At 49.3% G+C, this 23775-nt stretch overlaps 10 protein-coding genes across 10 annotated transcripts; 4 read left to right on the top strand and 6 right to left on the bottom strand.

Moving 5' to 3' along the window:
* Positions 1-1228: 1228 nt before the first annotated feature.
* Positions 1229-4673, top strand: EI90DRAFT_2996148 (uncharacterized protein). The gene is made up of 9 exons (XM_039056208.1): positions 1229-1783; positions 1839-1899; positions 1956-1972; positions 2027-2196; positions 2251-2571; positions 2630-2951; positions 3002-3161; positions 3219-3845; positions 3911-4673. Exons 1-9 carry the CDS (start codon positions 1420-1422, stop codon positions 4608-4610), a joined length of 2742 nt encoding a protein of 913 aa, XP_038915848.1. The 5' UTR covers positions 1229-1419; the 3' UTR covers positions 4611-4673.
* EI90DRAFT_3058240 (uncharacterized protein) lies at positions 4498-6389 on the bottom strand. Its single transcript, XM_039060361.1, has 3 exons — positions 5817-6389; positions 4906-5752; positions 4498-4817 (listed from the first exon to the last, which is right to left on the bottom strand). The coding sequence occupies exons 1-2, from the start codon at positions 5890-5892 to the stop codon at positions 4908-4910; spliced, it is 921 nt and encodes a 306-aa protein (XP_038915847.1). The 5' UTR covers positions 5893-6389; the 3' UTR covers positions 4498-4817; positions 4906-4907.
* A 3149-nt stretch (positions 6390-9538) lies between these two features.
* Positions 9539-10137, bottom strand: EI90DRAFT_1055423 (uncharacterized protein). Its single transcript, XM_039051441.1, has 3 exons — positions 10077-10137; positions 9616-10012; positions 9539-9567 (listed from the first exon to the last, which is right to left on the bottom strand). The coding sequence occupies exon 2, from the start codon at positions 9978-9980 to the stop codon at positions 9681-9683; it is 300 nt and encodes a 99-aa protein (XP_038915846.1). The 5' UTR covers positions 9981-10012; positions 10077-10137; the 3' UTR covers positions 9539-9567; positions 9616-9680.
* An 875-nt stretch (positions 10138-11012) lies between these two features.
* On the top strand, positions 11013-11735 carry EI90DRAFT_3058229 (uncharacterized protein). Its single transcript, XM_039060360.1, has 2 exons — positions 11013-11571; positions 11632-11735. The coding sequence occupies exons 1-2, from the start codon at positions 11229-11231 to the stop codon at positions 11655-11657; spliced, it is 369 nt and encodes a 122-aa protein (XP_038915845.1). The 5' UTR covers positions 11013-11228; the 3' UTR covers positions 11658-11735.
* A 1814-nt stretch (positions 11736-13549) lies between these two features.
* On the bottom strand, positions 13550-14841 carry EI90DRAFT_1055117 (uncharacterized protein). Its single transcript, XM_039051439.1, has 2 exons — positions 14340-14841; positions 13550-14289 (listed from the first exon to the last, which is right to left on the bottom strand). The coding sequence occupies exons 1-2, from the start codon at positions 14437-14439 to the stop codon at positions 13592-13594; spliced, it is 798 nt and encodes a 265-aa protein (XP_038915844.1). The 5' UTR covers positions 14440-14841; the 3' UTR covers positions 13550-13591.
* Positions 14440-14885, bottom strand: EI90DRAFT_3058225 (uncharacterized protein; the record flags this gene model as incomplete). The annotated part of the gene is made up of 1 exon (XM_039060359.1): positions 14440-14885. A coding segment is annotated over exon 1 (247 nt), but the record flags the coding sequence as incomplete, so codon positions are not given.
* A 175-nt stretch (positions 14886-15060) lies between these two features.
* Positions 15061-16221, bottom strand: EI90DRAFT_3058220 (uncharacterized protein). Its single transcript, XM_039060358.1, has 2 exons — positions 16087-16221; positions 15061-16035 (listed from the first exon to the last, which is right to left on the bottom strand). The coding sequence occupies exons 1-2, from the start codon at positions 16184-16186 to the stop codon at positions 15245-15247; spliced, it is 891 nt and encodes a 296-aa protein (XP_038915842.1). The 5' UTR covers positions 16187-16221; the 3' UTR covers positions 15061-15244.
* Positions 16222-17752: 1531 nt separating this feature from the next.
* EI90DRAFT_3016479 (uncharacterized protein) lies at positions 17753-19084 on the top strand (the record flags this gene model as incomplete). Its single annotated transcript, XM_039056993.1, has 2 exons — positions 17753-18104; positions 18171-19084. The coding sequence occupies 2 exons, from the start codon at positions 17753-17755 to the stop codon at positions 19082-19084; spliced, it is 1266 nt and encodes a 421-aa protein (XP_038915841.1).
* Positions 19085-19295: 211 nt separating this feature from the next.
* EI90DRAFT_2996134 (uncharacterized protein) lies at positions 19296-20397 on the bottom strand. Its single transcript, XM_039056207.1, has 2 exons — positions 20187-20397; positions 19296-20124 (listed from the first exon to the last, which is right to left on the bottom strand). Exons 1-2 carry the CDS (start codon positions 20304-20306, stop codon positions 19585-19587), a joined length of 660 nt encoding a protein of 219 aa, XP_038915840.1. The 5' UTR covers positions 20307-20397; the 3' UTR covers positions 19296-19584.
* A 1408-nt stretch (positions 20398-21805) lies between these two features.
* EI90DRAFT_3058212 (uncharacterized protein) lies at positions 21806-22924 on the top strand. The gene is made up of 7 exons (XM_039060357.1): positions 21806-22146; positions 22217-22266; positions 22325-22350; positions 22438-22467; positions 22532-22547; positions 22608-22726; positions 22796-22924. Exons 1-6 carry the CDS (start codon positions 21924-21926, stop codon positions 22647-22649), a joined length of 387 nt encoding a protein of 128 aa, XP_038915839.1. The 5' UTR covers positions 21806-21923; the 3' UTR covers positions 22650-22726; positions 22796-22924.
* Positions 22925-23775: the final 851 nt, after the last annotated feature.

The raw sequence follows: 23775 nt of genomic DNA, 5'->3' as shown, positions 1-23775 counted from the left end.
GACGGAGTCAAAATCGGAAAAAGGCTGGAACGCCGTGATACGACATCATTCCTGTGCAGAAAGGCTTGAGACAAGAAAGAACCAGAACGCCAAGTCATCGTACAGTATTAAGGCCCCATTCCATGTCCAATGCATCAAGTCCGAAATCCGGAATACGGACACAGCAGCAGTGCGCGATGTGAATTAATGGGGAATATGGCTGGCCTGTCGAAATTTGTGCGTGTGTCCATGAGCTGCGGCGAATCTTTGGTTGCACTGGAATCAACTTCGATATTGAGGAATGCTACTTACGTGACTGTGCATTGACAAAAAGGGAACACCATCCAACTTCTCCGCGCCATCGAATGAATGAACTAGTCTTGGGCCTTGTGCGTCGCAGGCTCTACTCTACTAGTAGCCCCGTCCACCCTACTAGTAGACATTGAAGGACTTGCCCTCCGTAACGCTCGCATCGGAGTACGCCAATAGTCTGGGCTGGATAAATGATGTAGGCGTGCAAATAAAAGCAGGATGCTGATTGTAGATTGGATGGAGTGCTGTGAAAAGAAGTATAGGAAGATGGCAGGAACGTGGCACGGGGGGGCTATGTGTTGCATCGTGGCACTCGACGCTGTGTAGGTTACTGTATAACAGTGTGGGTACGGCAATAGGAATGAATGCTCTGACAACTTTCCCCTTGAGCAATGGACCAAGAGATTTTCGAGACCATACCGATAATGAGGAGGCGATCTAGCTAGCTAGGCAGCCTGCAGAGCCCAGCCTCTATATACTAGTGAAAGTAGAGAGGGGATCATCTGCTGGAGCAGATAGAGTTATTCGAAAAATCTGAGCCAAGCAAAAGCAACATTTACCGCTCCACCAAGGAAGAATATGGCAGGGCCTGGGACTTGTCGGCGTGCGGACACGTTGCCAGGGTCCGATCAGCACTGCAACGCTCAGGCTCGAAATTATAGCTCCGCGGAAGAATGCTCGTACACTCTGCCGCCGCAGGCTTACTATTACTACCATTTCAGCTAGAGTTCCGAATGCCAATCACCGGAAAAGCCGCAAAGTGGCATTACACTTGCATGTCATATGGGGAATTAATTTCCCGGGACATGCGCCTTGGTAGACACTTGCCAAGACATTGATTTCTAAGAATATTTGCTTCTCACGCTAGCCGATTGAATGAAGGGCCTCTCTCACATGCTGAAGCCACTAATTGACATTCACTTCCCGATTTACTATCTATAGAGGTTCTGTTCCGGATTACTCCACAAGCGGAGTGTGCTCTTGACAAATGATTACAACCAGGTTTAGAGACCAATACCTATTTTCATCTAGGTTTGAGACTTCCCGTAACGGTTCGGACGTACTTTCACTCTCATAGGGTCAACACACACAAAGTCATAAACCCAGGAGTCTTGTCTAGGCCCAACGATGCCCCCGGACGAGAAGATGGGAGATGTTCAATATTCTTCCACATTATTGGGTGAAAGACGCCCCATACTACGTGACGATCAAGTAGAAAAGGTCATTCAGCTCAGCAAGAACTCTCATCTATGCTGGGAACATGCCCTAGAGCAGGCTGAGGGCATGGCAGACCATAAGGCGTGGAGTGGACTCTTTTGTGGCATTCTGTCCCGTCTTTCAATGTGCCTGGCAAAGGCGGATGTGAAAGTCATTCCAGAAACCAAGCTGGCGTCGATCGTGGAAAGTCTCGGCGATGTTGAGCGCACAGAATGTAAGGATCTGATCGCAGACGCTCTCAGACAGAGGAAATGGGATCCCTTGATCAGATATGGTGCGTACCAACCAGCACTCCATCGGGCGCTGATGATCATTAATCGATGATTTAGCGTATGTGAAACTACGACTCGCAGAACCCAATGGGAGATTCCTTCATTACTATTACAATGAGTACGCTTGTTCAGCGTCGACCTCATTCCATACTTACGTATAATCTCTGTTTACAGGCTCGAGGTCGAAAAAGGCGAGTCTGAGAATCGCATTGTTCTCCAGGATTCTGATGAGTCGTCACTGGCAGATCTTGCTGCCGCATACCGTGTACGATTTATTGGCAGTGCGCCTCTCTCTTTCATCAGGCATCTTGACCGAATCGACCGGGAGGAGAGCAACCTCAACGAACTACGTTATGCTAAATCCATCTCCATTGTCCAAAGTTCTGGGACTGGGAAATCACGAATGCTGACGGAGGTGTGTTTGTCCTCCCCGATCCTGAAAGGAAATATGATCATTTTTTTGCTCTAGGTTGGTTCACGAATCTTTACACTCCCTATATGTCTTCGTCCACCGGGCAGTTTAGGTTACCCGTTAGCGGACAGGCCCGTGTATAACTATTTTGATGAGCTCAAGACTCATAATTACTCGAGCATCGGCGCAGTTTCGGGTATCGCTGGTTTCTTTGCAGCTGCACATGAGACCATGTTAGCCTCGCTCGAAGGTATTCTTGGTGAGGGGAATTGCACAAGGAAAGAGGTCCTTGGCCGTTGGCACCAGGGAATGGAGGGCAAGGGTATAAGAAGTTTTCGGGTGAAGTTCTTCGAAAGAGTGATAGAACGAGCCAAAGAAGTAAATCCTGTTCTTGACCTTTCTCTATTGGCTCTATTGGAATTGACGATTGGTTTAGCTACAGAAAAAGTACGGTGTAGAACCAAGGAAGTATCCCAAGCTCGATGAATCTAAAGGTGAAAAGGGTGGCCCGATCGCGCTGGCCAGGATCTATTACGAGAAGGATGCGAAGAAGGCTGTTGAGAACCTTATCCGCTTTATCCAAACTCTTACAAGCGATCCTGACCCGCTATGCATCACATACTTTGACGAAGCTCACGAGTTGGGGATGTGGCTCTGGTTTATGTTAGGTTTATTGCAAAACCAAAGCGATTCTGTGAGAATGTGGTATGTGTTTATGGGGACGAAATTAACGTCTCTTGCACCTCGTCCTCAAGACGGTGAGTGTTTACCATAAGTTCCCTGGCTAGGGCTCATTATTATCGCACAGTGTTTCCCACAAGAATCAGAGAGAAACGACGACGACTAGAGCCCCCCTACTTTGCTCTTGGTTTCGATCAGCACGCGAGCGAGCAGGCCGAAAATTCCACTCCCGTCAAGATGGGTCATTTCGAAACACTGGAGCATATCAGCCAATATGGGCGGCCTATGTATGTCCCTTCCCCCCCCAAATTACAAGGACAACTACTCACTTGACTTCTGCTTAGGTGGCGCGCAATGCTGCCCAGGTCAGGCTCGGACGAACTAATCAACATTGCAGCTTACAAGCTCACCACTGCTGACGTTGGAGGATTTGATGCCACGAATAAGAACCATGTATTTGCCGTGCTTTCACAGCGGCTTTGTCTCGATATTGTTCTGATGAGTACTGGGGCCGCCGAGTTGGCCGAGCGGAGTGTCTCCCATCATATGAGACTTCTCACAGGCCTCTCGGCCGGCAACGCCATTCTTTACACTCATTCCCCATCGGAACCAATTTTAGCTTTGGGCGCTGCACGGTTATTGTACCATCCTCATGCGCCCAAGGAACGGTTATCCTCTGTCTTGGAGACTTTGAGCACGGATTTGTGCCTTGCGGGTTTGGTCGAAAAGGGATCGATGGGTGAACTTGCTGCTCGCTTCCTTCTCCTCACCGCACGCGACTTTACGGCCCCAATCGACAAGAAAAGACACCGCAATCTGCTGAAACCTGTTCGCCTGTTAGATGTCCTCCAAATCCTTTTCGGCAATAACGACTGGTGTGATCAGAGCCTCAAAACGGCTTTCCGTGATGCGTTTGTCAATTTTACACATTGGACTGCCACAAAGAACGTCTTACCTGAAACGCCTTCTCGGTAGCTATTCCTTGCATTTCCCTTCACATGTTTGCTAATACCGAGGGCCACCCCCCCCCCCCCAGGAAATTACTTTCTAACCTCTGGGCTCGGGGTGCCATATTGCAATGCTGCATCAATCAAACCTCGATCGATTTCTTATGCCCAGTTTATTTTGGCTCTGTGGAACCCGGAGCTATTTTCGATTGCGACCAGCTGTCGGGACTCGTCGTTCAAGTCAAGAACAAGACAAAAGAAGGGGATACTGATGCCCGAAATGGCAATCTGCGACCTGTCGGAATCATCCGTGATCCTAAAAACCCACTTCCTTATCTCGCCCTGCTGATGGAGCTTGGTACCGAGTCCCGGCACCGAGGAGGCGGGTTAATCAAGCACTCCCCTCCACAGCATTCTCAGCCCTCCCAATACAAACGGTTGACGGAAGAGTACCAGCGTGCTTTGGATGGCCTATCCCGGCATAGAGAACAAGATTCCAAGAATACAAAACATTCGAAGGAGTTGGAGGCAGACGTTCAAGCCAAAGAGCTCAAAAAGGACTTTTATAAACGCCACTTGATCTCCGCCCGAGGCGCGGGGTCTAAGACCTACGGCATACTCGAAACAGCAGGAATTCAGAAAGAATTTAAGGACTTTGTCAGCATTGTCGTACCTCAGGAATCGTTCTATGAAGATGAAATCGCTCAAATGTGGCCGGATCCCGTTGGGGATGATGATGATTCACAGGCCCGCTGGTTGGCCGATTATGTGCTAGACAATGAAGGATGATGATTTCCTGTCCCAGAGTATCGCTGTACGATCAATTGTCGTAGCAGGGCATAATGATAATTGAGCTGTTGTATATCTTTGTGTAAGTTCACGGTGTTCCACAGTTCGCTGCATTCCAAACTAGCACGAGTGCAAAACAAAACAAAACAACGCTTGCTCCTATTACTACAAGATGGGAGGAAGTCGGAGGCATCAATGTGTATAAACCTAGAATTTTTCGGTCATCGAAATTGAATTAGTATGCCTCGATGAGCAACGCTGGGCGCCCGTATGATTTGACAAAGGCGATACATACCTCTATCCAAGATGCGGCAGGAAGGAAGACCAAGGAACGGTCTGGTATAAGTCGGGAGGAGGCAAACGCAAAGAGGTGAACGTAAGAGTAAACAAGATGAGCCGAGCAGCAGTGTAAATCATCAAAGCGGGTGTCCCACAAGCCGCAGCGATGTCGGAGTCATAATAGTCTGATAATCCTAAGCATACGATGATAGGGATAGGGCACACTGTAATGATTATGGCTGAAATCCGCCATAGAAGCATTTCCACGTGTGTCTGAAAGTGGAATGACCAAGCGAAGCAGTGTATTCCACCAAAGATGATGGCAGTCATTATAAACACGAAAAACTGCTGCTTTGATGGCGCGCTCCTCGCTGGGGGAGAGGTTGAATCTGGCTGGTTCTCCACTTTGGGCGTGTCCTGCTCGACCTTGGCTTCGGGGCTGGGGGTTGCAGTGGTAGCATCAGGACTGGTCTCCTTCGTCACACGCACTGGGAAACGGATGTTGAGGGGCTTGTCCCACCATAGGATATATACAATGATGCTAAGGACCGCATATGCAAGCGTCATAGCTTCCAGTTGTGACCTGTGCAAATGAGCCGCCCATCGTCCGACATATTGGGCGATAAACCACAGTAGCTGGGCGACAACGATAGATTTAGCGAAAGGGTCTCCTTTACTTCTGTCGAGTATTTCGTCCCTGGTCGTTACTGCTCTTCTGTGATCCCCTGATTTCTCGATGATGCCAGGGTATTGCTCGAGGAAAGTAGAGGGTTCGTCATCTTTTCCGGGAATGACCGATTTTTGCTCGGAGGTGTCGAAGAAACCATTCATAACAACAAAATATGAGTGTGTATGAGTCCATCCTTGTGCGAAAATGAACAGATCAGAATCAATGCAATGAGCACATATGTATGAGTGCGCGCACACCTTCGACAGTGCCTTGACAACTTTTCGATATTCTCCAAGCTGCTCGAAATTCTTTCCATGCTGCACTAAGGGTCATTTCTGGCGCAAGGAATGCAGCGACTGCATGGATATCCGAGATGATTGAGCGTCCCAAGCAGCCTCGGGCACCTTGGGGTGCACAGCGGTCCAGACGCAGGCGAAGATGGTCAGGAGACAACCGTATATGAGACTCCACATCGTGCGGCAATGTCGAAGGTTATCGCACGCATCTGATGTATTGAGCGAGAGGTTGGTTGTGTTCTGGGGCAGAGGCCCGGGTAGGTTCGGGATAGATGCCGCGTGGGCAATTCCGGTAAATGCAATGGTAAACAAGGTGGCGGCCATTGGAGCGGATGTGGCTTCAGAACAGAACACGGGGAGGACGTTAGGCTTCGTTCGGTATGGGGAAACAGGTTTCTTTGGTCTATTTCTTCCTGTTTCTTAATACAAAAATTGCGTGTTTCTTTAGGTAGAAAAAATGAGAAAGAAATATTGAATTGAAAAACTGGAAGAAACAGGCTAAAGAAACCTGTTTCTTCATACCGAATGAAGCCTAATTAGGGTGTGGTATGGTGGTGGCAGTACAGTTCCTGCGCCGCTGATCATCTGCTCTCCCTCGCGACGACATGATATCCAATGATCGCTATCGCTCAACTTGTAAAGCCAACCGGATGTTCACACCAGAACTGAAAGATCATAAGTACTCTCCGTCCATTTTGGTGATCTTTCAGCAATTGCTTGAGGAGAAGATGTTGCTTACCTCTTTGGATTCTTGCGGCACTTTCACAAGGCTAACTATTTCTTCACGGGGAGGCTCTGATCAGCAGGAAACGGATCCATGTTGTAAACACCGTAGACAGAGATTCTAACGCACGTTGTGAATCCACAATTTGCGTGGGTGTTCGCCATGGCCCCCTCTATGTTCTTATGTCACACGCTAGTATCCAAGGGGTGTCTACATATCCATACCCGGTGGCATCACAACGTCATAGCCTCTCATTTGGGTCCCTTGCATTCCGCCTGGCTCGCTGGCTCGTGTGCCTACTATATTTCTCTCGTTTGCACTCCGATCACACCGTCCCACTCCCCTATCTTCTCCTCACCCACACATACGGTGATTATGCGGTGCTGCCCCTCCCGATTGCCACATACGCTCCCACCCTTGGGTTTGGGATGGTGGGAGTGGACTTCAACAGGTCCTCGACCTCCAAATGCTGCTGGCTTTCCATCACGTACGCACTCCAATATCCAACAGCGCACTCAGAGTTTCGAGCCTCATGCTACGTTAACACTTGAAGGCGTTCACCGGTGGCTGTCTTCTACTTTCGGCGAGCATCGTTGGGAGGCTCAGCTTTAGACTAGCGAGTCGCTTCCATGTGGATGGTCACCTTGCACGCGTTTGACGCTCCCTTCCCTCACTTAGGCTTTCTCTTAGGCATGGTAAGTTCGTCGCTATATGTTCATGTCCCTCGACCAGTGCCGGATAGGTCATCGTTGTCTCAACTATTTTCCTAACCTCGGTGGAAAAAGAGGTTTCGATCATTGGCGGAATGTCTATTCTTTTCTGTGCTCCGCATCCCCACTCGATGGGCACTGCAAGGAAGCAGTCTTCAGTTGACTCTACTCCGGGCTTTCGGATGCGTGCCTTTGGAACATTCAGGTGACTATGGGGGCAAGGACCTCTGGGATGAGAACTCACCTTGTTGTGGCCCAGAGGCTGCCCCATCGCCCAATGCGGCTAGCTGGCTTTGGCTCTAAGAGGCTCTGCTGGGTATGCGAGTGGATGACGCGGATAGCGCTTACACGTGGCAGTCACTTGCGTGGCGTTTCTCATTTTTTCTGCGCTACCTCTCCAACATATGCCTCACTACATTCTTTGTGGGCGTTCTTATTTCCATCTTTTCTCGACATACAAATGTGGGGCACCGTATCGCTAGGGAGTGTCTGGACATGTGGCATCCGGATGGGCGCTTAGTGACTCTGGCCTCTACGTACCATTGCTACCATCGCTCACAGGTCCTAACTGCTACGCCGGCGGCACGCCTAGTGGCTGCCTGACTAACCCCCGTGTCTCCTTTATGGGATTGCACCACACGCCTATACGATGTGTTTCAGACCCACTAGATATTTGCTGTGACCTGGATCCGAGGATGAAGGGCCTGCTTTGTTTCTTGCTTGGAAGTCCTAGTGCTAGTGCTAGTTGGTTGATTGCATATCGAGGGATTCACAAGAGTTATAGTCCTTGTGACTTGTCGTCCCCAGACTCCCAGCTAGAATCGGTACTGCGGTATTGCCAACGAAAAACTCCTCTGTTACTGTTGTATCGATTAAGGACTCTTTTGAATATCAGGGCTCGCTTTGCATGGCTGGTGAAGCGTTGTATCGTCAACGTTGCATCTATATAATGCTTGCCTTTCAATGTTTGATGTCTGCGCCCAATTGCTCTCATCATCTTCGCTCTGGTTTTACCGTATCGCTTTTATGTTGAATGCAATGACCTCCACGATTGTTGGACAACGCGGAATTTCGTGTACAGGCACATCCAGATAAGCTAGGGCAGCCTGATGATGACCAGAAATTCGCGTGAACGTCAAAATGTTCCGTTCCCAGATTGCACCAAAAATCACGAAGAATGGAGAAATTTCCCGAGGCCCGGAGTTAATTCTATCTTGACCTGGTTATTTTCACATGGAAAGCGGTGCAGATCTCTCCACTACTCCGGGGGAAAACCGGGACAATGCACAAGTCGTCTGTGATTCATTCAGTATCTGGGTCACCTACACAGATAGGGATGACTCTCGCTTACTCGCTTACGCGGCACCTCATTTTCTGGAAGATGGTGACGCACATAAAGAACTTCCTTGCAAAATGTACCAACAAGGCCATATGAATAATGTGGAGGCGATCGTTTGTTGGAGTAGGAGGTTGTTCAAATTGAAAATCTGAGTTGAGCAAAGTGGCCTTGAGCCCCCATCGCCAAGAAATCCGAGAAAGACTTGTCCTTGGAGAAGAGAACTGAAGCTCGAAAGGGTCAAGTAAGCAAGTTACCCTGAGCAAGCGCCGTACGAAAAAGAAAGGAGGTAGCAGACAGTGGCAACACGATTCCTTTTGTCCGCTTCTTTTATGGCCCATACAAAAGGCACAGGGGTCACTGCAATAAACACTGCGCCTGGACGCCACAAATTTCTATCCCAGTCCCCCGAAAATTAGAATGACCACGCCAAACAATGGTGCCCACTGAAGAGGACAAACGCGAAGTACTGCTGTTTTGATGGCATAGTCTCCGTTGGGGGAGGGGTTGAATCTGGCTGGTTCTTCGCTTGGGGTGTGTCTTGCTCGACCTTGGCTTCGGGGCTGGGGGCGGTACCGGTAGTATCGGAACGGGCCCCCTTTGTCACACGCGCTGGAAAACGGATGTTGAGAGGCTTGTCCCACCATACACAATGATGCTAAGGACCCCATATGCAAGCATAATCGCTTCCAGTCGTGACCTGTGCAAATGGGCTACAAACCATAGTAGCTGGGTGACAACGATAAATTTAGCGAAAGGGTTCTTTGCTTCTGTCAAGTATTTCGTCCCGGGTCATTACTACTCTTCTACAATCCCCTGATTTCTCGATGATGCCAGGGTAGTACTCGAGGAAAGAGAGGATTCGTCATATTCTCCGGGAATGACCGATTTTTGCGCGGAGGTGTCGAAGAAACCATTCATAACAACGAAATATAGATCAGGCTTCATTTGACTCAATGCAATGAACACATATGTATGGTGCGCGCACACCTTCGACAGTGCCTTGACAACTTTTCGATATTCTCCAAGCTGCCCGAAATTCTTTCCATGCTGCACTAATGGGTCGTTTCTGGCGCAAAGAATACAACCGCCACCATGAATATCCGAGATGATAAAGCGTCCCAAGTAGCTTGGGGCACCTGGGGGTGTACAGCGGTCCGGACGCAGGCGAAGATAGTTAGGAGACAACCGTATACGAGACTCCACATCGTCCGGCGATGTCGAAGGTTATCGCACACATCTGATGTATTGAGCGAGAAATTGGTTGTATTCTGGGGAAGAGGCCCGGGTAGGTTCGGGATAGATGCCGCGTGGGCAATTCCGGCAAATGCAATGGTGAACAAGGTGGCCGCCATTGGAGCGGGGTCGTGGAGTAGACCTGAGGGTTCTGTTTATTATGAGCCACCATTCTGCTTATGATTGTTTGCGTGGTTTGTTTGCCATCAACGCACAGATGTTTAAAGTATCTGGTTGGATCATCACTCCGTCTGCTGTCAAGGAGTGGAGGAAGGCACATCCAGAGGTCATTGATTCCCCTGGACTTTTGTGGTTCGTCTGGATGTCGTGTCAGTCCTTGACCAGCGTAAACGCTTAGGGACCCCAGCGATGTTCAGCCCTGAGACCGTTATCCAAGTCGCTTGGCCCAAGGTAAATATCGTTCTTTTCCCCATTCCCTCCTACTTCTCAACTTTGCCTCTAGATGACAAAGGAAGACTATGGCCAATCTGTATGTCTTTTCGTTCGTCGTGTAACCTATGTCAAGAACGAAACGTGGACAACTTCACGCCCATGCAAATGAAGTTGCCTGAAGATGAAGAAGCCATTAAGCAGCTGGCCGATGATGGGTTGATAGTTGGAGACTGGGTTACCATCCCTGACCCCTTTGAAGATGAATTTCCCTTTGCAAAGCGGCATCCAGGTGCAAGGTGCCCACCTGACCCTCGCTTATCTTGCTCCCTGTGACTTCCGAATCATTTCATTCAACTGTAGCATCTTTGGTGTCAAGCGATTTGTATTTTCCTCGGTTTTCCCGCACTCCATAGCGTGGACTGAATGCCCATGCAAGAGGTCCTCATTCCATTCCTCTCATCACTTTCTTCCGCCATTTCCCTATTTTAACCTTTCAACTGTCTCGTTATTGCGTTTCAAAGCAGCCCGAACACGACCCCTCTGACGTCGTGTGATGCAGGCCACTATCTGGCCAAGCTCACAAGCCCCATATGGGGATGGGGCGAATCTGTCATTAAGGATACAGACCGAAAAGGAATAGATCTGCTTGCAGTCAGCAACATTTGCCTTAGGATTGGGAACCCAGAACGGGTGAGTCGCCCATACGGGGGGTCACGCTGCATAAGTGCCAACTATTACATAAGTCACCGTCGGTATGGTGCTTCGACTCTTATCCATCTGGTTATTCTCTCGTTATCTCCCCCAGCTGCCTCCTTCCACCATCTTTTGCTCCCACTCGACTTTTGTCGTCCTGTTTAGTTCTTTCAGCCGCTTGTCCTCTTCCTCCAATACTTTGCATGGCGTGCTTCGCATCGCAACGACCTGCACAGCATTCACGGAAGAATGAAGGATGACGCGGAAGTGCATTGAATGATATGTACAGTGAACAAATGGTACATCAGAGGAATCAGCATCGGAAGTTATGTACAACGAAATTAAGTATGGTACACGAGGGGGAGGGGGACGCTATGTACATGCAAGTTATGGTACAAGACATCGTGTTAGGAACGCCAAACTGCCCCAAAACCCATGCAGAAGAACCTCCCTGGTGTGAAGCGGTATTGGTGACAGCGTGTCATGCAGTTCGAACACAATGGAACGAATTTGCATTGCGGTTACATTGTCGTGGAATAGAGACAGTGTTATATCAATTCCTAGCCGAGGATACAACGGAAGGATGGGAATTGAGACTGTCCAAACCACAGAAGAGTCGACCACGTAAGCACAAGCGGCACAAACTACGTAATTCACTAGGTGGAGAGTGACACTGCTGTGCAGGTATTTTCCTTGCCTCTTGCCCGTGATAGAGTGTCGAGGCTCCCCTTGGTAGTGTTCCGATATCTGCCCATAAATACTCGATCGTCTGCCCTTGCGCGCGGTAGTCCGTGAATGCATGTGCCAAATCTGATATCACTTGTTGATATTGCACACTCTTTTTTTCTCCCTTTTGCATGATATTCTCGAAGGTCCGTGTGACCGGGAACAGGGGTACATCCTATGTCTTCTATTTCTGGTCCATGATATCATTCCATATTGACTAACATGCAGCTCGGTGGGTATTTCGCTTCTTATGTCCCCCCTCCATTGGTTCTATGACTTCGCGTGGATCTGCCCACATTCTGACAATTTCCCCCTTTGCTCCATTGGTGATAGTCATATCTGTGTTGATTGAAGGAATGGCAGCGGTTCTTAACATCCTTTCTTGCAAACTACATGGTATTTGTTCATGTCCCTCAACTGCCGGATAGGTCATCGTTGTCCCAACTATTCTTCTAGCCTTGGCGGAAAGGGGGGTTCCGATCATTGGCTCTACTACTTTTCTGCACCTGGCTCTACTCAGGGCTTTCGGATGCGTACCTTCCGAGCATTCAGGTGACTATTTTGGGACGGTGCTTGTAAAGGGGCAAGAACGTCACCCTTTGCCTTGTACCTACAATTTTAGTGCCCAACCGCTGGTTCCTCTCACAAACTACACTAGTCAGGCATACTATGAATGGGTCAGGGTGGGGTGGTGTCTTTTGTCAGCCAAGGTGGAGTCAAAGTCCGAGGTCGGAACCATGATGGAATCTCGGAGCGAAGGTATGGGCGGTGTCTGAGTACGAGGTATGGGACGGCAGCGGGAGGTCGTAACTTGGCAGAGGATCGAGATTCATCACTGGCATTGTCACTCATTCGTGCCGATTATGCTGCGTTCTCTCGGTCAATGATATTACCATTATCTGCCCTGACCAGCCAGCACCACCCGCCAGTGGCTTTTGATCGATGCTACTTATTTGCACATCTGGGCTTTGGGAGTGAATTACACTTGATTTTCTGTCACACCTACCGTCGCTGTGGATGTGGCACAGAAGGATACATTCAAGGGGCGAGTGGAAGCAGTGAACCATCATGGACAGTGAGATGACATGGTGACCGTTCTCCGCCGGCACTTTCTAATCAATTATCCATTGAAATTTGAACACCTATATGCTCGGTTGCATACATTTGCTCACTTGTAGACTTTGGCGCTACACTCAGTCGCAGCTCGTTCGGTTCTTCGTTTGATAGGTAGACACCGCTCTTCCATGGCTAGGTGGAGTTTTCCCAGCACCTGCGTGTGGATTTGGCGTACACGTATTCTAGGACGTTTGTTGTAGCGGGATGTGTGCTGGCAAGGAATCCCACCATGGTCCTTTGTATGCACGTATTGGATAGGCACACGGCTCAGTATGAATCGATAATCGCACCTTCAAGTATCAGCCACAAACTCGTGATAAAGAATAGGTGGGCAGCTTTTAGGCTGTGCAGATTCACGTTCCATGGCTGCCGCATGGCCCACAGAATGACACACAGGTTTGGCAAGCAGTCGAAGTGGGTGCTGTTTGGATCCATCACCACATTCATTCCTTAGTACGCCATAATTCATGAACGAATTGGTTGGTGCGATTGTAAGTGGTGTGGTTAAGCCGAAGGGAGTAAGGAGTCACAGAGTGTTATGGGACGTCAGTGGTACGCATCGCATTGAGGAAAAGGACCTGTGCCCCAGGTGGAGTGTGGGCCGGGGATTTTTCAGAAGGAAAGGGAACGATTTTGATGAATGCAAACACAGTGACACACATGACCCGCAACTTCCCTACCCAAAATGCGGAATGATAGAGGACCACTTTGGGGTTTGATATAGGCCCGGGGGAGGCGAACGCAAAGAGGTGAATGTAATGATAAGGAGACCAACCCGAGAAATCAGATACCACGACGTGTGTCAGAACAGACGGTGACTCAATGCGCTGAGCATCCCAAGCGCGTGTGGGCGGTTGGAAGCAGAAGAGGGAATATTATTCGTCTTAGCCATCGTCATGGAAACACACAAGATGGCGGGACCTGCTGCTATATTTACTGCGAAAGTCCACCATGCACGGTTCTCCCCCGTTGTCGGAAACGAGAATGACCAGGCAAGACAGTGAATTCCTCCGAAGATCGTGCCAGTGACCAAAAATATCCAATGGGGGTCTATTTCCATGATCTTCGCTGCAAGGTGGGCCGGACGTGTTTGATCGGCTTCGGGAGTCAGGGGATGATGATGAGATTGTCTCGTTACTTGGATTGGGAAGTGAACGTTAAGGGGTTTATGCCACCACAAGGCACAAACTAGGATGGTTAGGACAGCGTAGGCCACAGTCATCACTTCAAGTTGTGATTTGGGCAGATGGCCCGCCCACCGTTCAACATACTGACAGGTGAACCATAGTAACTGAAGGATGACAATGGACTTGGTGAAGAAATCCCCTTTACTTTTGTCAAGGATTTCTTGTTTCGTCACCGCGACTTGTCGACCAGTGCCGTGGCCAACCGGCTTGACTATTCCTGGGTAATCACCAAAGTCGGACGGATCAGTGATTGCATCCCCTCCGTCGGCAAAGCCGCCCATAATTGTAAAACAAGAATGGGTAAGTGTCCACCCTTAAGAAAAGTAAACAGATAGACCCATCCCTCGGAAAGTCAGAGCACACCTTCAATCATTCCGCATTTTTTCGACAGTCTCCAAGCATCGCAGAATTCCACCCATGCTGTAAAAACAACAAATTCCGGAGATAAGAGAGACAATACCATTAAGGTGCCAAAAAAGGGTTATTGTTTGACTGGGCAGATGGGGGTGAACCGCAGTCCACACACACGCAAATACAGTCAGGAGGCAACTAGAGACCAGCTCGAATTGCGTCCGGCAGTTGCGAATATCAACGCAGGTCTCTGAAATGTTGAACGAGGATCCGGTGGCATTAAGCGGGGAGTAGGGAGAGGCTGGCGCAGCATAAACGCTTTTCCAGGTGAGGAAGAAACTGGTGAGAAGGGTTGCCATAGAGCGGGGACATGAAGTGCCAGCCTAGGGATTTTATGCTGAGTGCAGGGACACCAGGCAGTGCACCCGCTTGGCGAACTGCCGTTTCTGCAATGCAGGCCAAACAATCAAAATTGCGCCTATTCAGACAGGGGAGAAGCCGTCGTTGGGAAGTTCAACCAAGTTGCGAGGGCTCCAGTTGATAAACTGCAATATCTACGGTAAGAAAGAAGTTAGGCGAGCTTCCAGCCAGCCGCACAGATAAGAGACACGCAGTCGGAGAATTCAATGTACTAAAAAAGGTGAGCGCAGCAGCGGACTAGACGCTAAGTAATCTAACACATTGTATTCCTGCAGCAGCAGCTCAGCAAGCAACATTGTAACGTGAACCGCGTCCCAACATAGGCAGGATCCCAGCCTCTACTTCCGGATCGCAACGGGGAAGTACGTCCAGGAGAGTGAATAATATTTAGATGTCGTTGTCACATCTGCTGGGCAGCTCCCAGGTAGGGATTTTCTCGGAGGGAAAGAAAAATTCCGATGATACCAAGCAATGGAACACATAAATCTACAACTCCCCTACCCAAAATGCGGAATGATAGAAGACCACTGCGGGGTTTGGTATAGAGCCGGGGGAGGCGAACGCAAAGAGGTGAATGTAACGACAAGGAGGATAACCCGAGCAACCAGATAATACGATCCGTAAATGAACATACGGTAACTCAACGCGCCGAGTATCCCGAGCCCATGTTGGCGGCGGGAAGTAAAAGTGTAAATAGTTGAAATGGGAGGGGCTACTGTTATCATTATTGCGCCATTACGCCACAACTGTGTCTCCCCGCTTGTCGGAAATGAAAATGACCAAGCAAGACAATGAATTCCTCCGAAGATTAGTCCGGTGACTAAAAAGATCCAATGGGGGTCTATTTCCACGATCTTCGCTGCGAGGGGGGCCGGATGCATTTGATCAACCTGTGTAGGTGGGGGTTGATGAGATTCTTTCGTTACTTGGATTGGGAAGTGAAGGTTGAGGGGTTTATGCCACCATAAGGCACAAACTATGATGGTTAGGGCGGTGTAGGCCAGAGTCATCACTTCGAGTTGTGACCTGGGCAGATGACTCGCCCATCGCCCAACATACTGACAGGTGAACCATAGTAACTGAAGGATGACAATGGACTTGGTGAAGAAATCCCCTTTGCTTTTGTCAAGGATTTCTTGTTTCGTCACCGCGACTTGTCGATCAGTGCCGTGGCCAACCGGCTTGACTATTCCTGGGTAATCACCAAAGTCGGATGGATCAGTGATTGCATCCCCTCCGTCGGTAAAGCCACCCATAATTGTAAAATAAGAATGGGTAAGTGTCCACCCTTGAGAGAAGTAAACAGGCAGTCCCGTCCCATGGAATGTCAAGAGCACACCTTGAATCGTTTCGCATTTTTTCGACAGTCTCCAAGCATCGCAGAATTCTAACCATGCCGTAAACACAACAAACTCCGGAGATACGAGAGAAAATATCATTAAGCCCGCTCGATTTGATTTAAGGTGCCAAAAAAGGGTTATCGTCTGGCTGGGCAGATGGGGGTGAACCGCAGTCCACACACACGCAAATACGGTCAAGAGGCAGCTGGAGACCAACCCGAATGGCGTCCGGCAGTGCCGGATATCAAAGCAAGTCTCTGAAGTGTTGAACGAGAATTCGGTGGCATTAAGCGGGGAGTAGGGCGAGGCTGGCGCAGCGTAAACGCTTTCCCAGGCGAGGACAAAACTGATGAGAGGGGTTGCCATTAGAGTGGGGACATGAAGTGTCGATATAGGGGCTTTATGTAGCGACACCGGGAAGTGCAAGCGCTTCGCGAGCCGTGGTTTCTGCAAGGCAGGTCAAACAACCAAAGCGGTGCCTATTCGGACAGCGAAAGAACCGTCTCGACCAAGTTGCGGGGGATCCAGTTGATGAACTGCAATGGCTGCCTTAAGAACGAAGCTAGACTCGCTTACGGCTGGGCCCATAAATTAGATAGGGACGCGCAGTCAGGAAATTCAATTTCCAAAGCAGGTCCTCTGCGTCAACATTGGCCTAACATTGGCCGAATCCCTCCAAGAGTCTACCTTGACAGGACCATTGTGTAGTTGCAAGGGGAAGAGCCACCACGAATTCCGGGAACGCGACGGAAGTGATCACGGAAATGGGTCACGTTCTTCGGAAACTGACCTATATCCGTACGTAAAGACAAGACTCCACACTTGTGGAATAGAATAATTCTTGGACAAATCAGACAGTGACCCCAAGTCCAAAGGTGCCTCCGTAATTAAAATCCCGCACTGCACAGCAAGTCCACGGGGCGACAACAAACTAGGCCGAGTCTGTCTGCAAGTGGATTGGGTGAAATGCGCGACTCTGAGGGTGTGCGTGCCCAGGTTGCTCCAGTAGAACCTGGCACAGGCTGAATACATACGCTGATTCCTCATGCTGAACGGCAAAGGGGGGTGTGGAGGAGTTATATTGGTGCCCCGCGGCCAATATTGTTGCCCGTGTCCAATTTGCAAACAATGGGCGCTCAGCAGTTTTCGGGTGTTGGAAAAGGCTGTGGAGCAGCACTGCCCTCGTCATTCATCTAGCGCAGCTTTTGAATTTTGAAGCTCTCAAGTCCTAACCCTCGTTTCGCTCTGCTACAATTCCATTCAACTATGTTTGGCAGTCAACCTCCTTTGTTCGTCTTTCGTCCTCACTTATTCGAGACTTACAGGCGATCATTGACTCTGTGGACTTTTTATCGTCAAAAGACTCCTCCGCAATCACAGTAAAGGGGTTCCGAACATGTTAATCATTAATGTCCTTGTCCTTGCCAATCTAGGTCTGAGCGATTTGCCGTCTCGCGCTAAGTACTTCTAGCAGTGCCTTTCGTCGTCAAGCTCTCACTGCCCCAACAACAATTCTCTAAAGACGTTGCGTTTGATCTTCAAGCGCTCGTCCATTCATGGAAGGTGTTGGGCGATGGCGCATGATCGTCTAATGCCGCTACACTATAAAGCTCACAGATTGAGACCGCGCACCTTCGACGCGCCCTCATCTCCATCCCCCCCAAAATGGCGATGAATCTCATCGGCTTCGTACTGATACGATGCGTCTATGGTGCGCCTACCCTTCCTCTTTATATCACTGGTGCTTCGTTGGATGTGTCCGAAGCTTGTACTCATATCCGTAACTGTCGAACCATGTGGGGACTGGTGTACGGCTGCCTGCTAACTGTATTTGCTTGTGTATGGCTAGCCGCCCACCCAAATGTTCCGGAGCGGCGACGTGCCTCCCAGGAAACTGGATCAGACCGTATTGGCTATGCGATAGTTTCGCTGATTTCACCGGAGATTGTTACTTATGACGCATGGGAAGAATACTTAAATGCGTCGAGAATGTCGGAAAAATGCAAGTTGATTGAAGGTGCGCACCGAATATCAGCAATTTTCAATTCGCATTGGGCCTACTGACCTGTTTATCTTTCACAAGGATGGACACTGACTCATTCGTATTTTGTTGTTATGGGAGGGTTCTTTGACCCATCCAAATGTAAACCAGTGATTCCGGAGAACGAGGACGATCCCTTGACCTTGTTTAAGCAGTACCGTGGCATAATAGAGAATTCGGGCCCGGGGGATCAATGGCGCGTCGTGATGACAAAGCGACAAATCCTTGATAAAAGCAAGTCGGACCTGTTTACCAAGTCCTTCGCGACCATCCAACTAGTGTGGTTCATAGCCCAATATGTAGGACGATGGATCAGCCATCTACACAGATCGCAACTTGAAGCGACAGCCCTTGCATACGCGGTGCTAAACGTTCCGGTATCCATGCTGTGGCGGCACAAACCCCTCGACGTTCGGTTCCCGATCCATGTGACAAAGGGGCCTCATCCTTCCACTTCCGGAGCCAATGGCAATCAATCCCCTCCTGAAGTCCTGAATCGCCGCCCTTCCGCTTCTATCAGCAATGGCAATCAGCCTCCTTCAGCTCCCATAAGCAATAACAATCAGCCTTCTCAAACGGGGGATGAAGGATCTCCTGCTTTCCCGAGAGCAAGGGGTAATGAGGCGCGCGTCGACGGAATCTTTATGGTCGCCGGCATAATCTTCGGCGGAATACATTGTCTTGCATGGTTTTTCTCCTTCCCAACACGTGTGGAGATGATGCTCTGGCGAATTTCTGCAGTGTACGTTGCAGCAGTCCCGGTCCTCATTGTAAGCTCAGGATTACTGGACCGTTACATCGCCTCTGTTTCAAAATGGGTGTTCTACATTGGCGCGTGTTCTTATGCACTTGCCAGATTTACCCTCCTTGCTATTGCATTTTCTTCCCTCCGTTCTCCCCCTTCAGACCTGTACCGGACCCTTTCTTGGACCTCCTTTATTCCACATTTTGGGTAACTTAAGGACTCGTGCAGATGGGTTTTACCGACACGTACATTATCCATGATGCAAAATGTTGTCTTCACGTTGAACGCGTCCTCCGTTTCAGATTTCTCCTTAGCTCCCACCTAAAGCACATGCAGCACGCCGAGCTCAGTGGTGGGACATTCAATGCACAATGTGCGCAACGGTGCTTCACCACTTGCCATCGACCATATCCCACTAGCGAGTCCCATTACGCGTTGAAACAATTAATTCGATTTAAAACTGATGGCAGTGAGAAAAGTGTCTAGAACAAATCAAGCGCAACAACAGCTCTCTGTCAGTCTAGGGTAACCGTAACGGAGAGCGCCTTGCGAAAGGCTGGAAACTCGAATGCAAGGGAGTGCTAAACGGAGAACAAGAGGAAGAGACTACCATATTAAGGAAGGAAGGAATGAACACGCTCGAACTGCCCTGAGGAAAGGAAAGGCGAACGAATCATGAAGGGGAACCAGCACTGCAATGACTTCATGGCTTCAACACATCTTCAGGCCAAACAGGTGATGGCCAGTGCGACAATCCCACTCGATATTGTGGCCAATACCGCCTATGTACCACTTCGGCTCCCTTCCCGTCAGATTATGCAGAGCCTCCGCGGAGATCTGCAGTTTTTCCCACTTGATGGTGCGAAGACGGGTCTCATCATCCACATCCAGAGGCTTGTGAGACAATCTGTCCAAGCTATTGTCGGTTATGCATATCACTACCGTCATATTCGTGCTGGGTGACATGATTTCCCAGGATTCGATTCGCCTATGTGACGTGAGCCCCTTACGAATAGTGCGACGAATGTCCCTAACGAGGGACAGGAGTTGTATCAGTTTATCTCCTGAGGAACAGATAGAGATAGGTGCATTGAGAGTCCGGGCAATGGGAAGCAAGTCCTCGGTAGTTAGCTGGACGCCAATACCAAAAAACATGACGGGAGGGTCGCTGAACCTGCTCTGGATGTACTCGGGAGGAATCCGATGACCGGACCATGGCTCGTGGGCAAGCAAGTGCTCTTTCGTAAGGTGCTATTACCAAGATGTGGATCAGCACAATCTAGACTACCTCAGCTACCTCAGACAAAACGTACGCTCTGGAGCTTGAGGATATATGCCTTTTGTTGTTCTGTCAACTGTCCACCATGTATAGTTTCTTGATTGTCTGAGTTATGGATGCTGAGGCTGATGAACTGGGCGGTGATAACATCCATGGCATGTATTGGGGCGAAGGGCTGGAGCACAAAGCGGTCATGTGATTGAGAAATTAAATTGCAAATGGTGGCTAGTTTCCATACGGAGACTGCGCCAGGATATAACAAACAGGAAAAAAAAAAAAAAGCCATCCCCAAGAGCCTCGTTCTGCACACCTGGAGCGGCGCACTCAAAGACGAATCAAGAGTGCCCACACACCGGCCAAACAGCACCAACCCTCCTTAGGTCACGGGGCATCCCGAGCAGACTGAGTGGTTTGCCGCTCAGCTGGGGTTCAGACCACTCGATGTACAGCCTTCAGCAAGTGACTTGGGGTACTTCACCAAGTGGACATCCACCAGTCAACGCAGCATGGGTGACGGATCCCTAATCAGCCCTTTGACAAGGGGCTGTCACCAGAGTTTTGAGGGAAAGCCGCCAAAATTCGCTGAAGACAATCTACTATATAGCATGCAATAGCGTGAGATAGGCTGTGACCCAGCGCACAATCGTACGTTGACTGGATAAGGAACACCTCGGGAAGCAGACAAAGACCTCAGGATGAGTCATATGTATATACAAATAAGGTACATAGTTGTGTGATAACTGCCGTAATTAAAAATTGAGTTGACGCTCCCGAGTGGCGGTGTTACATAAGGACGTTGAGTATGTAAAACGTCAAGGATCGCGTTGAAATTACGTGAAAATGGAAAAAATGGATCAACTTTTTACATAGTACGAGCGGCGCAGTTCCACAGCAAAGGGAAAACCCCGGGCGCAGTCCCGCAGTTCCCAATCACAATCACAATCACAACACGGCCAATCAGATGCTGAGAACTGCGCAACCTGGTTGAGAGTCACTTGAGGCTTCACGACGGTCACCGAGTTGACAATGAATCAAAAAGAAATCGTGAGTCACGCAAGCGCACTTTAATTCCGCCGCAAGTAGGGTGCATCTTCGCGAGGTCAAAACCAACTCAAGTTGTTTCAAAGTGAAGCCGCGAGTTGAAGATGAGGGCGGTACGTTCGGATTCTGTGGATAATACCGTATGTAACGATATTGAACGATGGTGTATGTGTACTAAATATACGTACATAGGCAAGATGGAAAATTACAAGATAACGAAAATCAAGTAGTAGTGGGGGGAGATAACGCATGAGAACGCAAGGGGTATATGTTCAGGAGCAGATATGTGTGTGTCAAGACCAAGGGTAAGCGCTGATAATTTGTATCCGACAATTCAATTCGGCATTGAATTCCCGATACCAATTAGGGCTGTGTTCTCATCCCATCGTCCCGTTGCTTTTCACCCTCTCGGTCTAGTCCACACCTCACCAGTTGGTCCCCTCTCCTGACTGGGTGACTTCAAATGATCATAGACACACCAGAAAAGAATCTGACTGTGGTGCCTTCTTCCTCGGCTCCTGGAAGGCTGGGAGGTTCGACCCCGACTCCCCTCGAACCTCCTCCGCCAGCCTATGCCTATCTCGAACCTGAATCGTCTTCTGTGAATACCTATAGACCTCCAATTCCGGCCTCCTCTCTCCCTGCTCTTCCACCAACTAATAGCTCCCTTCCTCTCCATTTCGGCGCCTATCCTACACCGCCCCCCTCTAGCGCCTTGTATGGGCGAGAAATGGCAGAGCCTTCAGGACGGGCATCACCCACGGACATAACAGGGGTTGTGGCAAGGGTGTCCACTGTCACAGCTCCTTCACCGCGTTCATCAACACACACATACACGACTCAGCCCGAGGCGTATGAGATGCATGTGCGCCCAATGGTCATCCCCCCACCTATGCCTCTCGATTTGCCAGATGCAGATCTTGTAAAAATAGGAAGAGATTACCAAGCACTCAGTGAGTCCATCGGTCGTAGACGGGAAGACCCCGGGCGTAAGTTTTGACATTTTGCATTTTTTTGCGCCAGTCTTAGCGAAGTGCGCGCGGGGTAATCATGATTATGCTACTTCGTATGGAGTAAGTACTAAGCAGTGTTCAACTCGACAATGATCAGTCATTCATTATTGCGTACAAGATGGCAGGGATATTGGCATCTATCTTGTAAGCTCCCCATCATCAGGACCTATCCAGTTCATTGAGTCGCAACTAAATGACTGCTATCTCCTGTCTCCCCCGGTTCGCCATTAGTTGCTTCCCATGTGGACTCATCGGACTTTGGTAAGCATTCATTAGAGACATCGTCAACGAGAATTCTCATAATGCAAAAACTTACATTGCCTAGCCTGGACCGTGACAAAGTGAGTCAATTCGATCTCTATGTATGTAATGTGAACACTTCTGACTTTCGTTGGCTGCAGAAATGTGTCCGTTGTGGTGTTGACGTAAATCACGGAGGTTAACAGCTAAATGTCGAGCAGAACGATGCGACGTCTAACCTTCCATCTCTTGTATGGCGGGAGTCATTGGTTATTCAGACGTATGTGGGAGCTTTCATTTTCTCTCCAGCATTGACATGGCGTCGACCTCTCACGATCCCCCCTGAAAGTGCCGCATCAAGGACACACAACCTACCACCTCTCGAGAGAACCTAACCTTAATCAGACCTGAATGTCGACTTCTATATAGGTCTCTATCACCTTCCTTGACACGATATCCACATTGCTTTTAGTTTGTAGCGTTGGGGCCAAGATAAGTCTTCAGCAGTACGGATCAGATCCAAATAGAGGCGCCCCGAGTTCAATGATCCTGGTAATGACGATCTTCGCACTGTAATTCGAGTACGGCTATCTTAATTATTTCGTCTTCTTCTCGCCCCCCCCCCCCCCTGTTGTTGCTCTCCTTTCCTCTTTGCTACCTATTTAACAACTCTGCCCTTTCTTGGCCCGCAGCCACCCCTCTCATTCACTTTTTTTTGTATCGTATGTACCGTATTGTATCATCGCATGCAGAACATTTGATTCCAGACTCACAACATGTGGTTGGAAGCCTTTACCGCCGTCAGCAAGTGTAATTACAGGACTTAGAACATGGGTCTCTATCGATAAGTTATGATTACGTGGGTTGCTCTCAACGACTTCTGATCGATGTCCATAGTCCGCCCAACATCAGTCTCGAACAAATCCTCAAGCTCATACGAGTGCCTGATAACGAGCTCACTTCGAATTCGCTCGTGAGAGGCTCTCCATCCGCACCTCTGATAACATAGCCCTACCACGTCCATTGTCACTAGAACCCTTAGGCTTGCTCTTCCCTGTCAAACCCATCTTTCCAGCACCTGCATACCAGGAGTGACCATCGACGCGCTGGCACTATTATTCGTCTTCCTTCGGTTCCCAGTACCCACTACGCCGAATGGATTCCAGACAGGAGACGTATCAGGACGAAATGATCCTGAATCGTGAGATGCGGGTGTAGGAGGAATGTCTTCTTCCTCAGTCGTATCTCCATTAGGGTCATCATCAATAGTTTCAACATCTACGTGATGGTCCTCGGAACTGTCAGGTACAGATATTGATATTGCGGGCG

Source organism: Cantharellus anzutake (assembly GCF_015039405.1).
Source record: "Cantharellus anzutake strain C23 chromosome Unknown EI90scaffold_24, whole genome shotgun sequence".
Classification (NCBI taxonomy): Eukaryota; Fungi; Basidiomycota; class Agaricomycetes; order Cantharellales; family Hydnaceae; genus Cantharellus; species Cantharellus anzutake.
This window is presented reverse-complemented; position numbering and strand designations above follow the sequence as displayed.

What these genes read in the sequence shown, in the direction of transcription:
- EI90DRAFT_2996148 (XM_039056208.1), top strand. Translation starts at nt 1,420, where the DNA reads ATGCCCCCGGACGAGAAGATGGGAGATGTTCAATATTCTTCCACATTA. An exon ending in GGATCCCTTGATCAGATATG is followed by an intron (nt 1,784 to 1,838) that starts GTGCGTACCAAC and finishes TCGATGATTTAG; the next exon opens with CGTATGTGAAACTACGACTC. An exon ending in TGCACCTCGTCCTCAAGACG is followed by an intron (nt 2,952 to 3,001) that starts GTGAGTGTTTAC and finishes ATTATCGCACAG; the next exon opens with TGTTTCCCACAAGAATCAGA.
- EI90DRAFT_3058240 (XM_039060361.1), bottom strand. Translation starts at nt 5,892, where the DNA reads ATGACCCTTAGTGCAGCATGGAAAGAATTTCGAGCAGCTTGGAGAATA. An exon ending in TTGTCAAGGCACTGTCGAAG is followed by an intron (nt 5,753 to 5,816) that starts GTGTGCGCGCAC and finishes TTTTCGCACAAG; the next exon opens with GATGGACTCATACACACTCA.
- EI90DRAFT_1055423 (XM_039051441.1), bottom strand. Translation starts at nt 9,980, where the DNA reads ATGGCGGCCACCTTGTTCACCATTGCATTTGCCGGAATTGCCCACGCG.
- EI90DRAFT_3058229 (XM_039060360.1), top strand. Translation starts at nt 11,229, where the DNA reads ATGTACAGTGAACAAATGGTACATCAGAGGAATCAGCATCGGAAGTTA. An exon ending in ACCACAGAAGAGTCGACCAC is followed by an intron (nt 11,572 to 11,631) that starts GTAAGCACAAGC and finishes ACTGCTGTGCAG; the next exon opens with GTATTTTCCTTGCCTCTTGC.
- EI90DRAFT_1055117 (XM_039051439.1), bottom strand. Translation starts at nt 14,439, where the DNA reads ATGGTATTGTCTCTCTTATCTCCGGAATTTGTTGTTTTTACAGCATGG. An exon ending in AAAATGCGGAATGATTGAAG is followed by an intron (nt 14,290 to 14,339) that starts GTGTGCTCTGAC and finishes ACTTTTCTTAAG; the next exon opens with GGTGGACACTTACCCATTCT.
- EI90DRAFT_3058220 (XM_039060358.1), bottom strand. Translation starts at nt 16,186, where the DNA reads ATGATATTTTCTCTCGTATCTCCGGAGTTTGTTGTGTTTACGGCATGG. An exon ending in AAAATGCGAAACGATTCAAG is followed by an intron (nt 16,036 to 16,086) that starts GTGTGCTCTTGA and finishes ACTTCTCTCAAG; the next exon opens with GGTGGACACTTACCCATTCT.
- EI90DRAFT_2996134 (XM_039056207.1), bottom strand. Translation starts at nt 20,306, where the DNA reads ATGGATGTTATCACCGCCCAGTTCATCAGCCTCAGCATCCATAACTCA. An exon ending in ATATCCTCAAGCTCCAGAGC is followed by an intron (nt 20,125 to 20,186) that starts GTACGTTTTGTC and finishes TCTTGGTAATAG; the next exon opens with CACCTTACGAAAGAGCACTT.
- EI90DRAFT_3058212 (XM_039060357.1), top strand. Translation starts at nt 21,924, where the DNA reads ATGGCAGAGCCTTCAGGACGGGCATCACCCACGGACATAACAGGGGTT. An exon ending in ATTATGCTACTTCGTATGGA is followed by an intron (nt 22,267 to 22,324) that starts GTAAGTACTAAG and finishes ATTGCGTACAAG; the next exon opens with ATGGCAGGGATATTGGCATC. An exon ending in GGGATATTGGCATCTATCTT is followed by an intron (nt 22,351 to 22,437) that starts GTAAGCTCCCCA and finishes GTTCGCCATTAG; the next exon opens with TTGCTTCCCATGTGGACTCA.